This window comes from Acomys russatus, chromosome 6 (genome assembly GCF_903995435.1).
Source record: "Acomys russatus chromosome 6, mAcoRus1.1, whole genome shotgun sequence".
Lineage (NCBI taxonomy): Eukaryota > Metazoa > Chordata > Mammalia > Rodentia > Muridae > Acomys > Acomys russatus.
Genome location: NC_067142.1, coordinates 79,395,932 through 79,411,388, shown reverse-complemented (window position 1 = coordinate 79,411,388; position 15,457 = coordinate 79,395,932). Strand labels below are relative to the sequence as shown.

The 15,457-nt window shown below is 40.7% G+C and overlaps 1 protein-coding gene across 1 annotated transcript in view; it reads right to left on the bottom strand.

Moving 5' to 3' along the window:
• Rab3gap2 (RAB3 GTPase activating non-catalytic protein subunit 2) overlaps positions 1–15,176 on the bottom strand; it is an 88,707-nt gene extending 73,531 nt beyond the window's left edge. Inside the window, exon 1 of the mRNA XM_051148088.1 lies at positions 14,935–15,176. Within this exon, the coding sequence (XP_051004045.1) occupies positions 14,935–15,046 (112 nt within the window). The 5' untranslated portion in view covers positions 15,047–15,176. The remainder of the gene's footprint in view (positions 1–14,934) is intronic.
• Between the last annotated feature and the right edge of the window lie 281 nt (positions 15,177–15,457).

Genomic DNA, 15,457 nt, shown 5'->3' with positions numbered 1-15,457 from the left:
AACCATTTTAGAAGTAAAAGAAAGTTTCCAAAGAGATCAGTTAAAGCACATAATCTCTGTTGAATACACAACACTATAAAAAGGATTTTATTTTTCCTTTATATTGGTATAAAAAGAACCTGACTCAATTCACAAATGACTCATATAGTCAAGCGGAAGACAGTAGTTATTTGTACTTCCTGCCCCTACAAAGATCCAATATCTCTTCATGCTGCAATTCAAAACATGCCCAAAAAGATAGGCCCTGAGAAATATATTAAGCTATTTGTGTCAATGAATGCTTACTCACTTTTCAATTCCTGACTAGAAAGTTGCTTTCAACTGAAGGAAGAGGAAAATAAATTGGCGAGCTCCTGCTATCATGGGAATATTTTGTCAAAGCCATTAGACTGTAAAAGAGAGTTGGTCAGTGATGTGTTCACTAAGCAAGTATAAGGACCTAAGCAATCCCTAAGACCCTTAGTTTTTTTAAAAAAATTCCATTCATATTATTAGTAGTGTTTCTTTACTGATTAATCACTGATCAAGGTTATAGGTAAGCAAAGCAATGTGATTAATATTAAATTATGAACTATTTAATTTTATGTTAATATGAAACATTTCTGTAAAACCCGAGGTCTATAAAGTTCATGTAATCATGAGGAAATAAGATTAATTTATTTAATTATTATCAGTCACTACAAAAAAAGCTAAAAATATTCTACCATGACTGTTTCTTAGGTAACTAGATCTGTATCATTTGTAGGCTAAAATAATTTAAAAGTCCTAAGCCCTGGTCTGACTCAAAATGCAGTGTGTGGTGATATGCGTACAGTGCAATGATCCAACCACACCGCATCACACAGCCACTGGGAGCTCCCAGCTTGCATCATGAGCTGTGCGGTACTCATTCACATCAAAGCCTACAGTAGACAGTATAGGATGATTTGTTTTGTTTTGGTTTTGCCCATTAAATAAGCACTAGCACTCAATATCCAAAAGTAGTTCTCTAAGTGACACTATGGCCAATGGATATGTCTCTCATTTTGTTAAAGCACAAGCCAACAAAACTCATCAGGAAAGATAAAACAGCAACCATATTCAATGCCTTCAAAACCCCCAAACTATAGATCTCCTGCCAATTTCCCTCGGGGGGGGGGGGGGAATCAAACAGATGGGAAAGAAACTAAAATAACAAGTCAGGATGACTGGTGGCGTGGAGATGGCCCCTTTCTCCAGGACTGTTTGAAAAGTCTGCATGGGTACAGGACTTGAGCCCTTGACTCATCACCTCACCCTCACTCCCAATTCCACATATCTGAGCCTGATGACCCAGGGATCATAGTCTTAGGAACACTAACTTTAACATAAGTTGAAGGGTCCAAACATCATATTCTCCTCCCTGACATCGGTCACTGTCCACTCACTGTCACGTAGTCTTTAATAGTAGTCACAAGTCCAATTTTAAATTAATTGCATTTAAAAGTAAAAAAAAAAACAAAAACAAAAACCTAAATTTAATACTATATTTTAATATAATATAGCCAGATGTTATTATCATTCTAATATATAAATGAATTTACCCATGAGGTATTTTGCTTTCTTGGTTTGGTTTGGTTTGGTTTTTTGAGACAGGGTGTCTCGCTGTCCTAGACTCACTTTGTAGACCAGGCTGCCCTCGAACTCACAGTGCTCTCCCAGCCTCTGCCTCCCGCGTGCTATGCTGGGACTAAAGGCGTGCGCCACCATGCCCAGCTTGTATCCTACACTTTGAGCACATCGTGTCTATCCTGGCCACATTCCAAATGCTCACTAGCACATGTGGCCAGTGACTATGGTGCTGAGACAGAGTGGGTCTAGCAAAAGGAATGATGCAGTATCAGGCTGCCTGGGGCAGACTTCAAGTTTTACCCTGGAGAGCTGTAGGAGTTTGGGCAGTTTAATTGATCCCTTGCTGGCCCTCCTTCCTCCTTAGCAGGGTGGAGCTAATAGCTGCATCTGCCTCATTGATGCAATTACAAATTGGCAAACACAGCATTTTCGCTCACACACTATGTTTGCCTGTGCTATCATGTTAACTACATGCCCTCCTACAGTTCTTCCCAGAGGTGACTTCTCCAAGACTCAGATTAATCCTCTATTGAGTTTGCTTCAGACTTTATATCTAGGATCAAAACAATCTTTTTCAAATAAAGTTTCCATGAAACATTATAATGTTAATAAATTCTATTTCAATTAGTCAAGCAAAACAACTTTACTGATTCCTCGCTATAGTTTTTTTTTATTAAGAGATAACAGGAAAATGTGATATTTTTGTTTAAGTTCAAACATTAGTGAAAGATTTCAAAACAATCTTTTTCAAATAAATTTCCCATGAAACAATGTAAATTAATAAATTCTATTTCAATTAGTTAGGCAAAACAACTTTAAAGCATTTATTCCTAGCTTTAGTTTTTTATTAAGAAATAATAGGAAAATGTGATTATTTTTGTTTGAATTCAAGCATAAGTGGCAGATTTCATTATGTACAGAAAGAGCTTCAGCAGTCAAGTTGAGAGCACATAGCTCGCTGTGGACTGAAGAGCCTTCACGTTTCACATCTACATGCATACATAACATCTACTTCAACATTTAAAAAAAAACATTCCTCATTACTAACAAAACACTCTGGGCCAATATAAAGTCAGTTTGCTTACTCAGTTCCTTGTAACTTAACAGTCTTCTTGAGAGGGCTAGATAAAGATAATCATAAGGGCCACCGAGCTCCCAAGCAGCATACCATCGCAAGAAAAGAACCCATTATTAGTAAAATATTTTGTTGTTTTGTTTTTTCGAGACAGGGGTTCTCTTGTAGTTTTGGCAGTTCTGGACTCACTCTGTAGACCAGGCTGGCTTTGAACTCAGAGATCTGCCTGCCTCTGCCTCCCAAGTGCTGGGATTAAAGGCGTGCACCACCAAGACCAGGCTCAGATATTCTTTTTATCAACAATGAATAAATACAGAAAGGCAGCTCAACAATAGCAGCCTTTGCCTACTGAAGACATGTAAAGATCACAATGAGAACCCTTTCAAAACATGTTACTTCCAACATGTGGTTTATATCCACACACTGCACGCAAAGACATTGTTGTGTCAGGGCATTTCTATTAGGAAATACTCCATAGGTTCAGGTGCCAGTGGGCTTTCACATCTCACTTGCTGTATAGCCTAATGACAAAATAGCATTTCAGGACATACAAGGTATGTGTGCTTTGTTTTCAATCCTTTAACTTTTTTTTTCCTCAAACCCTTTTGTTTGTCTGTCTATTCCCCTCCACATGTCTCTGTGTGTGTGTGTGTGTGTGTGTGTGTGTGTGTGTGTGTGTGTGTGTGTGTGGTGTTTTAAGGCAGGGTCTCGTGTAGTCTAGGATAGCCTGGAAACCATGCAGCCAGTGGTGGCATTGAGCTCACACTCCTCCGGCTTCTACTTCCCAAGGCTGGGATGGCAGGCATGGGCCTTCACAGGCAGCTTCCCTTGTCTGTTCTGAGGCATGAATTTCCTTTAAATTTTATTCTTTCATATTCTAAACAAAATTTTTTTTTGCTTAAAATTCACAGATAACCAAGGTTTTCATTGGGGAGTGAATCTGAGTCTTTTAAGAAGTTTACCAGCTTATTTTATTTTGCATTTCAGTTGTAAAAATTACTCTTTTTTGTTTCACATCACCTCTTGAATCACAGCTTCTCTTTAGATAAAAGAAGCTGATCTCCTATCAACTTACATGGCATGAAGAGGAATAAGGAGAACAAGAAGTTCTAAATAACAGTGATAAAAGTAAAAATGTTTGTGCTGATTATTAGCCTGGTCTTTCAACCTGTTTTTAATACCAATCATTACTAACTATTTTGAACTGTCTAGAATCAAAAAAGTACCAAGAAGGAAGGCAAGCACCATCACTCTGGGGTCCAGTGCCATGAATTCATGTTCTCATTCGTGAATTTTTGTCTCAGAGAAAGCCACCGGCTTCCAGACATAAGATGCCACAATTCTCTACTAGGAAGAACATTTTCCCTGAGCGATCACATCACTACAAAATACTGTTCTCTGGCTTTCCAACGAATGAGTGAATCATTCTAAGGAAGGCCTTCTGCTTTCTACAGCTCTATTTAATTCCCCAATAAGATCCTAACTTACTTTTGAATAGTCTGTACCCTAAATGGAGAGAACCTGAAGCTAAAAAGAAAACTGAATTCCATTACGTGGACAATTAATTTGACAGTATTTGTATGAATATGTCAAGAACAAAAACTAAACAACTAAATGTTAGAAAAGGAGAAAATTAATTTTTATAATCTAAGATCTTAATACAAAAGCAAATTCATTTCCATCTTTATGCATCTTTTTACAAGAAACTTCTAGAATCTATGATTTTGCAATTTATTCAGAGGGTTCACAAGCTGCTGGTGGGTCCTTTCAGTTCAGAGAAGGCAGGCACCACCAAGCAGTACAAAGTCAGCTACAAAGAATAGAAAAGCTTCATAATGCTCTATGCCTCAGAACCATTAGCCTTTCCCATTTCTAAGGACATGAACAATGGGAGAGTAATGCTATTTCATAACCCAAAATAAAGACGACATCCTGATTTCAATAGCTGGGTTAATTTCTTTCAAACCATCATGATTAAACCAGAGGAGATCTTCCAGATATTCTAGAATTCTAACACTCCCATTCTCAAACAAATGATTTTCCCCATATCATAAAGAATGTGTGTCTAGGTAACAACTCAGAAATGATAGAGCTGAAAATACCATACAGCAGAAACATAGCATAGCACATCTTCCTGGCTTCAAGTAAGATTCATCTAAAAAAGGACATAAAAATAATCATGTTCCTTTTGCCTGAAATCTTAATAAATCTTTTTTTAATCCTAAGAAATCTTTAGACTTTTATAAAAATGAACAAACAGATGACCTATAGGCATAAGGAAAATTCATATGTCCCATTCTCCTATTATTTCTAGAAATTAATATATATGTTATAGATCAGTATTCTATATATTCATTTTATTATTAAAAACATTTCATATACAACTGTACAAAACTCACTAAAAATGGGTTGTAATTTAAAAGCCAATTATGATATGTAAGTCAGAACCTATTTTTTCTATAGAAAATTGTAAAAATTATGCTTCCCAAACTAACAAAATATAAATCAAATAGTAGTTAAAATGTGAATTTATAAGCAAGGTCTAGATTCTGGGACCCAGAAGAAACATTAACTTCATTTTCCCTCTGACTTTTGACTTACCATTTTCACTGAGCTAATCCTCAATCCTCATCTAGGTTTTAGCAGCTCCCCATTAACAGGATGACTACACCCTTGGAATTTGCTTGGTGAGGTCCCTGTTCCTTCATTAATCACTAAATATTTTGCTTCCAATTAAAAAACACCCAGTATTTAGGCAAAACCAGCATCTAAATTAAGTCTGCAAGCCACGTGTAGACTATTGTCCAACACTCTCCCCTATTGCCCCGTGGCTTTATGGGAAGGCAGGAGGAACAGGAATAGTGAACGCTGACATGTAGCTCAAGGCTGGGATCAGGTTTTAGAGCTTAAGTTCACAGAGATTCCCCAGGGCAGGAGTGGCTATGGGAGTCCTTACTGACAGCGGACCATGGAAGAGGTAGTCATACATGAAGGCCACGTGGCTTTCAAGTGGGTCAGCACTAAAGACAGTATGTTTCATATATTAAAGAATTACCATTAATTCTATTTAACCCTTTTTATCCTTAGTATCCGCCCTTTGCTTTCATACGTGTTTTACTATCTCCCTTAAAAGAGGACCCTGTATCTGTCTTGATTTGTTTCTTGTTTCCTGGCCTCTATAAGTATCAGTCTAACTTAAATACAGAAACCTAAAAGTCCAAAGGTAGGATCCATATACAAGAGGGAGGGCATACAGTATTTGTCATTGTGGGCCTGTGCTAGTTCACGCTGTATATTTTCCAGTTTCGTCCATTTTTCTGAAAATTTTTAAATTTCATTTTTCTTCTGTGCTGAATGATAATTTCACTATGCAGATTGGCATATTTCCATTTTCTACCTATGAGTTGGCGGGCACCTAGGCTGGTCCTATTTCCTAACTACTGTGAACTGAGTAGCAGTGAAAATGGATGTGCATGTATGTGCTGGTACACAGCCCTTCAATAGAAGGCCAGAAGTGGTACCATCAGGTCATACAGTAGCTCTGATGCGAGTTCCTTACAAACCCTCCACACTGATTCCCACAGGGGCTACATCAGTTTACACCCACTGCCACCAACAGGAATAACGGTCCCTCATTTGTTGTCGATTGTTATCTTGATAACAGTCATTCTGACTACAGTGAGATGAAATCTCATAGTAGTTTAAATTTTAATTTCCCTGATGGCTAATGATAATGAGCACTTTAAAAAGCTTACATTGCTTCTTTTGAGGACTCTCTGTTCATACTCATTCTGTTTTCACGTGCTTAGTTTTCTGAGTTCACTGTATATTCTAGGCAGTAATCTTCTGTGAGACGTATAGCTAACATGTTTTTCCCTCTCTTCTGTAGACTGCCTCTTTATTGGCAGTTTCAGTTACTTTTGTTGAGCAGAAACCTTTAATTCTGTGAGGTCCTATTTACCCACTACTGGCCTTGTTTCCTGAGCAACCAGAGTCCGATTAACAAAGTCCGTGTCTCTGTACGTATCTTGTGGAGTACTTTCTACATTTTCTTCTAAAATTTTTGGGGTTTGGGGTCTTATTTTGAGGTTGTTGATCCATTTTGAGTTGCTTGTGTCTAGCATAGCAATTATGGCTCTGTTTTTTTTCCTCCTACACATAGGCATTCAGTTCTCCCAATATCGTATGATGAAATGTGGTCTTTTTCTCCAGTGTGTATTTTTTGGCATCTTTGTCAAAATTTAGGAAACTGAAAGTTGCTCATACCTACCCCACTCTTGATCTATGTGTCTGTTTCAATGCTGCTTTTATTACTATGATCCTGTAATAGTTTAAAATCCATCAGTATTCTTTTATTTAGAGATGCTTTGGCCTAGCTGGGGTGCTGTGTACTGCCATGTGAATTACAATTTTTGGTTTTTTATTCTGCAAAGAACGGTGCTGGAATTGTGATCAGGGTTACAATGAATCTGCAGGTTCTTTTGTTAAGATGGCCACTTTCACCATCCATGCGAATTAGTGTCTTTCTCAATTTCTTCAGTGTTTTCAAGTTTCTCCATAGAGGTTATCCACTTCATTGAATACATTTATTCCAAGGGTAATGACCTTGTTTGTTGTTTGTTTTTGAAGCTATGGTGAATAAGGATGTGCCCCTAATTTCTTTCTCAGTATGTCTGCATAAAGGAAAGTTGGTTTTTTTTTTTTTTTAATACTAATGTTGTAGTTTGCTCCCTTTGCTTGTTGCTTAGCAAGGCTAAGAGTTTTCTGGTGGTGTCTCACCACATACACTGCACAAAAGAGGGAACCTCAACTCACGAGGCTGAGGAGCATGTGCCAGTGTGAAAAGTGATGGAGGTATAAACATGACTGGAACTAGTCTCTGCATAGTCTAGAGACGCCAGTTCTGTATTTTTCTTCCTTAACCTTTTCTAATATCCAACCATGTTCCTTATGGAAATCATTTTCATATTTGAATAAGTCCTCTGAATACTGGCTGAATCTTACATCATAGTTATAGGTTTTTGTTTCAAGTGCACATAAAGAAAACCTGATCATTTTAATAATATCACTTGAGCACCTGTAAGAGTTTAGATGCACAGTAAAGAAAAATATACAGATGCCTGTTTATCATTGTGCTTTGCTTCATAGTTAGCATGTCTGAAATAACACAACATGAAGCTTAGGTATAAACCCTACTATACACTGGCAAATCGCTAAAGTAAATAGAAAGTGCTCTGTCCTCCAAAGACAGTATGTGAGGTCACAGATGTGCTAAGTTGATTGTAATAATCATTTTACATGTAAATCATATATCAAATTTCACACTGTATGTCTTTCATATACCTAATTTCTCACAATTACACTCAATAAATTTAGCATGGAAGAAAAGTATCTAGTCTTGGGAAATGCCAACCCTCCCCAAATGAATATAAACTCATCAAAGCCCTGATGTGAATTTGGTTTTTAAAGCTTAATAAATTCTAAAGCTCAAACTAGGACAGAAATATGTAAGACTGTCCCTTTGACATTCTTAAGAGATGAGTAGCTTGGCAGAGGTAATCTATGGCATTAAAATGGACAACAATAAATACAACAACAAAACAGAAGAGAGTTCAAAATAAAATCAAGTAGCCACCGTGGCCGCCTACTCAACACCTGTCAACATTCCAGCATGGGTGAGAAAGAGGCTCACAGAGGCTCACCCCTAGAGAGAGCTACTGGCAGTTGGTAGCTGCTGAGGGAGGAAGAATCAGTTTCTTCCTGGATGCAGCTGCTTTAGATTACTCATGATTCAGTGGGTGGCCCTATACCCATGTGTATATGGGCACCTCTAGCTGGACTTAGTAGGTTAATAAGAAAAAAAAGAAAACAGAACAGAAAGTTGGAAAATGGACATGAGGAGATCTGGGAGAAGTTCAAAGGTTATAAGGTGGATGTGATTAAAATACATTGCATACATGTATGACTTCTCAAAGAACAGATAAATAAAATAAAAATCTTAAATCCTTTGCCATTAATAAAGCTAAAAACAAGTGACAGACTAATATAAATGTTTAAAATATAAGCATAATAAATGATGAGCTTTTATAAAACAGCCCTACACAATAGCCATATACAAAAGTCAAATAAAAAATAAACCAGACATGAGTGCAAGAATTGAAACCATGAAGCTACTAGAAGGGAACATAGAAATACTTTAGAACACAGTGATCAGTAAGGATATTTAGGGGTAGGATCAAAAGTGCTGGCAACAAAAGCAAAACCCAATCCAAGGGATAACAGCCAAGAAATAACAGAATGAAGGCAACCCACAGGTCATACAAAACTCAAGCAACTCAACAGCAAAATAACAACGATGATACAATTAGAAATGGGTAAATGACATGGATAGACAAAATGCCCAGGAAGTGTATGAAGAACTGCTAAGCAGCAGTAATTGTCAGAAAATCAAAACCACAGCAAGACAAGTCAGTATTAAAGAGCAGCAGCAAAAACAAAAGACCGGCACGGATGTGGAGAAGCACTCTTGGTGCGGATATAAACTAAATTAGTACAAATTAGTACGGCTATCAGAGCAAAGAACACAGAATTCTTTACATCTTTAGAGAGAGAATCGATATAAGCCTGCATTCCCATTGCAGGAAACAGGACAAAGGAAATCAGTGTGTTGAAGAAATACACTCCTGTGTTGACTGTAATACTGGTCAAAATAGCCAAAATATGGAATTAAGCCTGGAGATCTATTGATGGATCAGCAAAGAAAGTGTACCAGGCACATACATAATGGAGTACTATTTGACTATTAAAAATGAGCTCTCATTTGCAGTGATACAGATGAAACAGAAAGGACATAATGTTAAATGAATTAAGTCAGATACAGAAATTCAAAAAACCATGTATTCTCACTCTATGTGGAAGTTAAAAAGCTTTAGTCATAGGGGTTCATGTCTATAATCTCAGCACTTGGGAGGCAGAGGCAGATCTTAAATTTAAAGTCTACATAGTGAGCTCCAGAGCAGCCTGGGCTAAACAGCAAGATCTTGTCTCAAAATGAATAAAAAAACAACAACATTTACTTCATAAAGACAGAGAGGCTGGAAGCGCAGTTGGCAGAGGCTGGTGAAGGTGTGAGAACGGTGACAGGGGACTTGGAGGGGGCTGCTGAGGATGAGACTATGATGGGTTATAGAAAAAGTAAGTTAATGGTCCAGAGGAGGTAAGAATGGACAGAAGGAAATAATGTTCTGCAGCACCATACAGTAACTACAGGTGATATTACTGTTTGCTTCATGTTGCTAGTGGAGAAGATTTTACTGTCCCCACAGGAAGAAACAGTAAATGTCCGAGGAGATGAGCCACTCATCCCTGTCTGATCATGACACATTTATACATGTACTGAAATATCATGGTGTCACTTATACATATGTTTTGCTATGTATCAGTAAAAACTTATGATATTATCTTAAATTTTAAAAATTATAATGGGCTGGGATTGCAGCACAGTTGGTAGAGCACTTGCCTAGCATGTGCAAGGTCCTGGGTTCAACCTCAAGTACCAAAAGAAAAAGAAGTTTAGAAATCCAGTGAAAATTTGCCAAAAGCAGTAAGCAGTTAATTTTCTTTTCTTTTTTTAAAAAAATATATTTTATTAACTGAGCAGTTAATTTTCAAAGTCATCTCTTCTAAAAATGTTCATCTTGCCTCAACTTAGAATACAAATCAGGGTGAACAGTAAAGGTTCTGGACACATAAGCCTGGTGCTGTGAATACAATCCACGCAGCCTCATAAAGACGGAGGGAGACCAATACCACAGTGTTGTCTTCACACACACACACACACACACACACACACACACTCTAATGATAATTTCTAACAAGTATGTGTATTCATAGGTGCTTTTCTTACCGTGACTGGAGTGAATCTGAAAACCAATTTCAAGAATAATTTGGCAACAGTGACCAAGATGAGTAAGGTTGCCTGTAGCATTATTCTCACAGCAAGATAATACGAAAAACAACCTAAAATATTCAATGATGGGAAATGTAGTGGAGTCTTGGTTGGGTGCTCGCAGAGTATGAAAGTGCCATGATGCTTTATACATGTTTGGAAAGGCACCATCATATGGCTAAGTAGGCCAAAGAAGGTTACAGATGTGCATTATATAAAAACCAGGTAACATGTAATTAAAAGAAGAATCCCCAAGCATCTTCTGGATGTGTTGAATGACTGCTGAAGCACAAACGCTTGATGGAGCCTCACTGGATGGCAGCACTTCCCACATGGCTTTCTGCAGTGAATGCAGTGTTCCATCTGAGCTACTCAATAGCCAGGCACTCTATCTCGAGACTAACCACTTTTGCAGTGAGTATGACTCAGGAACTGAATTACTTTGAATATCTATGATTTAAGCTTAAAGTTAGCTGCATGTTGCTAGAAGCTCCATATTGTGTAGCAGAGCCCTGAAGCTTTATCATCTGCGAGGTGGGGGATGAGTGGCCAGCTTTCACAGCAGGCTGATGGGCTTAACAAGGGGCATTACATCTATTTTCTTAAACTGACAAGATTCTCCTGGGGAATTTATATGTGAAGTGTACAGAGGAAAGTGATTTGTGTTTAAAAGATACTTCTGATTTCCTTTTTGCTAAAGAAATGCAGGAATGGCAGGCATCTAGGAACTTTAATATTATTTTCCCTCTGACACCACCACACTGTTTTGGTTACTGTACCCTTGCAGCATGTTTTGAAATCATGAACTATTGAGTCTTTTTGCCCTGTTTCAGAAATTTGTTTTAGCCATGTGGAGTCAGTCTGTATCTATGTCTATCTCTCTGTCTCTAGGGTTTTGTTCTGTGACCTGGGTAATTACCACAGGCCCCAGGCCGTTCTCCAAATCACAAGTCTGAGTCAGGCCTGTACTCTAAGCTGCTTTGGAGGCTGAGGCAGGAAAATTATCAGTTGAAGGCCTGCCTGGCCTACAGAATGAATTCAGGTCTCACCTGGACAACTTAATAAAATGCTGTCTCTCTCTGTCCCTGTCGTGTGTTTCTGCTCCTCCCCTGTCTGTCTGTCTGTCTCCAATGTAAAGGGAACTTGCAGTGTAATGCTCAGCAAGCTGGAAACCTAGACTCGACCCCAGCACTGTGAAAAATAAGATGAAATAAATACACACAGTAGGTGCTCAATATATTATTAGCCAAATGAAAAGGTTAAAGATCACTCAAGTGTCCATTTCCTTTTGATTAAAAACGGCTCTGTAACAAGGACATTTGGTAACTGTTTATTGAAATTCCTACTTATGGCCAGCTTCTCTCTACAGCAATATCTCAGAGAAAGAACATTTACCCTGTATAAAAAAACCTGATATTGAGTATGCTTTGTTATATCCCATGACACAAAGTGATCCCACTTCAGGTTACACTAAAAAGCCTATTCTCCATTAGTCCTGGTGACTCTGGCACAGTTACTGTATGCTTCGCTTTCTTTCCTCAAAGTGTGCCAACAGGAAACAACTGTTAGGTAAGCTATGAGCCACACTGCAGTACTCAAAGTATGTCCAAATATTCTGACACATGCTCTATGCATGCATGTATTGTTTTATTTAGTAAGTCCCAGGCTAGCCTGTGCTGGAGTGTGATTTCGTGTCAAAAACAAGGTGCAGCGAGGCAGCAGGAAATAGATGTTAAGGGCCTTAGAACTTATATAGGAATTTTAGATTTTAAAACCATTTAGAGAGTATGTGCGTATGTGTGTGTGTACTCACTGACACATGTCTGTGCCATGGCATATGTGTACGGGTGAGAGGACAGCGTGCAGGAGTCAGTGTTCTTCCTTCCATCATGTGAGTTCTTGGGGTCACACCTAGCTATTCAGGCTTAGAAGCAAGCACTTGGACCTGCTGAGCCTTCTCACTGGCCCAGAACTATCAATTTTAAGTTAAGATACAAAAACAAACAAATAAACCACTGTGGGTTATAAGAAGGAAGATGTGAGAATATATATTGAAGCTCACTAAGACTATTCTTGAAGATTAATTAGAAGACAAGTGTCAAAGCAGAAAGGTTAGCGACTGCGGCCATGGCTTGGCCTGGGACAATGGCGACGGGACGGAGTCATGCCCTTCCTCTCTGCGTTCCCTGGTTCTCACCTCAGATCTGTTGTCCCTCACACCTAAGCTCATGGAAAAACCTTCTCCACTATTCGTTCTCCAATTCCTCCAACGCCCTACAGATGTATGTGTGGCCACTATGCCACTGAGACAGTGCAGTCACCTTCATCTTCCCCAAACCACTGAGCACTTTCCTAGTCTATCTGACCTCTGCCACGTTTTCAAAACTGCTCATCACCCCTTACCTGCACCAAACCCTGTCCTTTGGCTTCTGAAACTCTTCCACCACCTGCTGTTTCTCTCTCTGCTACTCCTTTCCACCTACCTTCCCAGGAGCCTCCACAAGACCCCAGAACTTCAGTCTCTCTCGAAGGTTCTATCTTCTGCAGCCAGGTCACGACATGGTATACGCAACCCTACAGACTGAAACCGCACTTCTGCTGGTAACTGCCTAATTAGTAGCCCTGACTCCCGACGCCACAGCAAGTGTTGGGCCTCCATCTACTGTGCAACTTCACCCGCTCATGTGGAAAAACCACAGACATATCAGATATGGCCTTCATTCTCTCTCAACACACACGCCTGCCAAGCCAAAGACATCCTAAACTGCCTCTCTCCAGCTTCAACCTCTAGCACCAGACGCTATCCTTAATATCTACTCCCCTCACGTCCTCCTAAGGCTGTGTTCAAGTTCACGTAACTTTTTGTGTGGATTACTGAACACCCTCTCAATCAATTTCCGGGCTTCCCAACTCTCCTCACTATGGCCACAGTACATTATAGGCCTTCACCAAATTCTGTAAATTGGATCAAACGCAAATCTGACAACTCCATTCCTTGCTTAAAGCCTCTCAGAGGCAACAGAGAGTCTCACAGGGGGCATTCATGATCAAACACCGTTGCCAGCGCTATCGCCTCATCTCTCCACTCGTGCCTTCACATCCCTCTCCAGTCACTCAGCTTTTATTGGTTCTTTACACCAGAGCTTTTCAGACCTGCTTCCTCTACGCATGCTTTCTCTCACTCTTCTAGCGTCTACTTCACAGGGAGGCCTAAGTGTCTAATACTTTAGGCAAGTGCTTCATAGGGACTGGAGAGATGGCTTAAGGGTTAAAGGCACTTGCTGCTCTTCCAGAGAATCTGAGTTTGGTTCCCAGTACCCACTTCAATTCACGTTGCTCACAAGTGTCTGTAACCCCAGCTCCAGGGGACCTGACACCCTCACTCACGTGCACACATACGAACAGATGTTATCAGGGAGTCACAGGTCCTACAGGGCAGAAACTACCAACATTAAGTGGCATGTAGCACTAATGATTGGTACAGACTAGCCACTCCTACGCTGATATTTTCAAACATTATTTTTCAGACAGAACCAAGCTGGTCTTGACTGTGAGGCCAAATCTTTCTAGCACCCTGTGATAGCTTCTACATTTTGAAAGCGAGAGGATTTTTTTGGTTACTAGGTCTTATATTACCACACTGTTATAGCACAGAGTAACAAAGCTATGTTACAAAGCCAAGTGTTTTCCATATTAAGGTAGCACGGAGGGGCATATAATAAATCCTAAGGAAATAAGCAGCATCTAGTAACTCGGCCTTAAGATTTATACTGCCAAAGAACGGCTTGTTAACACTGTTTGACAGTAATACAGGTGGAATGTTTCTCACCTCAATAAACGCCAATTAACTTTTCATGGCCATGTTGCTGTAATTTTAGTTCATACCCTGGATTCTCGTCACTTCCGAAGAGGTTACTTTTCTTATTTGGGAGTTTACTCCCCACCTTAAACGCCCTTCATTTGTCAAGCAAGTATTTATTCCATAAATCTGAATGACAGAAAAGTGATGCAAGAAGTGCGTGGGGATGCTAAACACTTCTGGAAGGGGCAGAGCAAACGCCACAGCCCTAGGGATGAAGAGGGGTGGGAGTTGGGGACCAGCACAGCATGGAGAACTGACAGCAGGCAGGGACTGCGGCGGAGGATGGGATGCCGGAGCAGGCGGTGTGCGTGCAGAGGGAAAAGGCTTGAAGCTGGAACTAGGAAGGAGGGGGTGGGGTGCGGTGACCGACAGGCGACAGGACGCGAGACGCAGAAGGCAGAGGGTGAGAGAGACAGGACGCTGAGGGGAGGTTTTCAGCCAGGTCGTCGGGATACTTACTCGGGTCCTTTCTCAGGGCTCCGGGGGTCTCCTCCCGCAGCTGAGGGAACAGGAAGTCGCGCGCGGACTGAAGGTCCTGGAAGGAGCAGAACTGGACGATGGAGCAGGCCATGGCTGCAGGGACCCCGCCTCGCGGGGCTCGCGTTCCCTAGCCACACCCGGCCCACTCTACTCTGCGGCTGACAGCACGGAGCCCCGAAAGCTTCAGCCACCCGGGGGGGCGGGGACGCAGGACCGGAAGCTGTCAGCAGGCCCAGAGGGGCGGTCTCGGGTGCTGCGCGTGCGCAGGCCGCCCCGAAGCTGCGCGTGCGCAGGCTGACCGGGGCGCCGAGGGAAGGCGCTGCCCAAGGCACGTGACCCGCGCCCCTTGTGGCGGCTTGTCAGACGTGGCGCCTGGCGCCGCACTTCGGTCCCCCGCCTTGCGCGAGCCTGTCCGTCGTCTGGCCTTCCTCCAAAGGTGATCTAATTGGACTTTGCCGAGGCCATTGAGTCACCTAACCAGTCTTGTTGCGTTTCTGCGGAT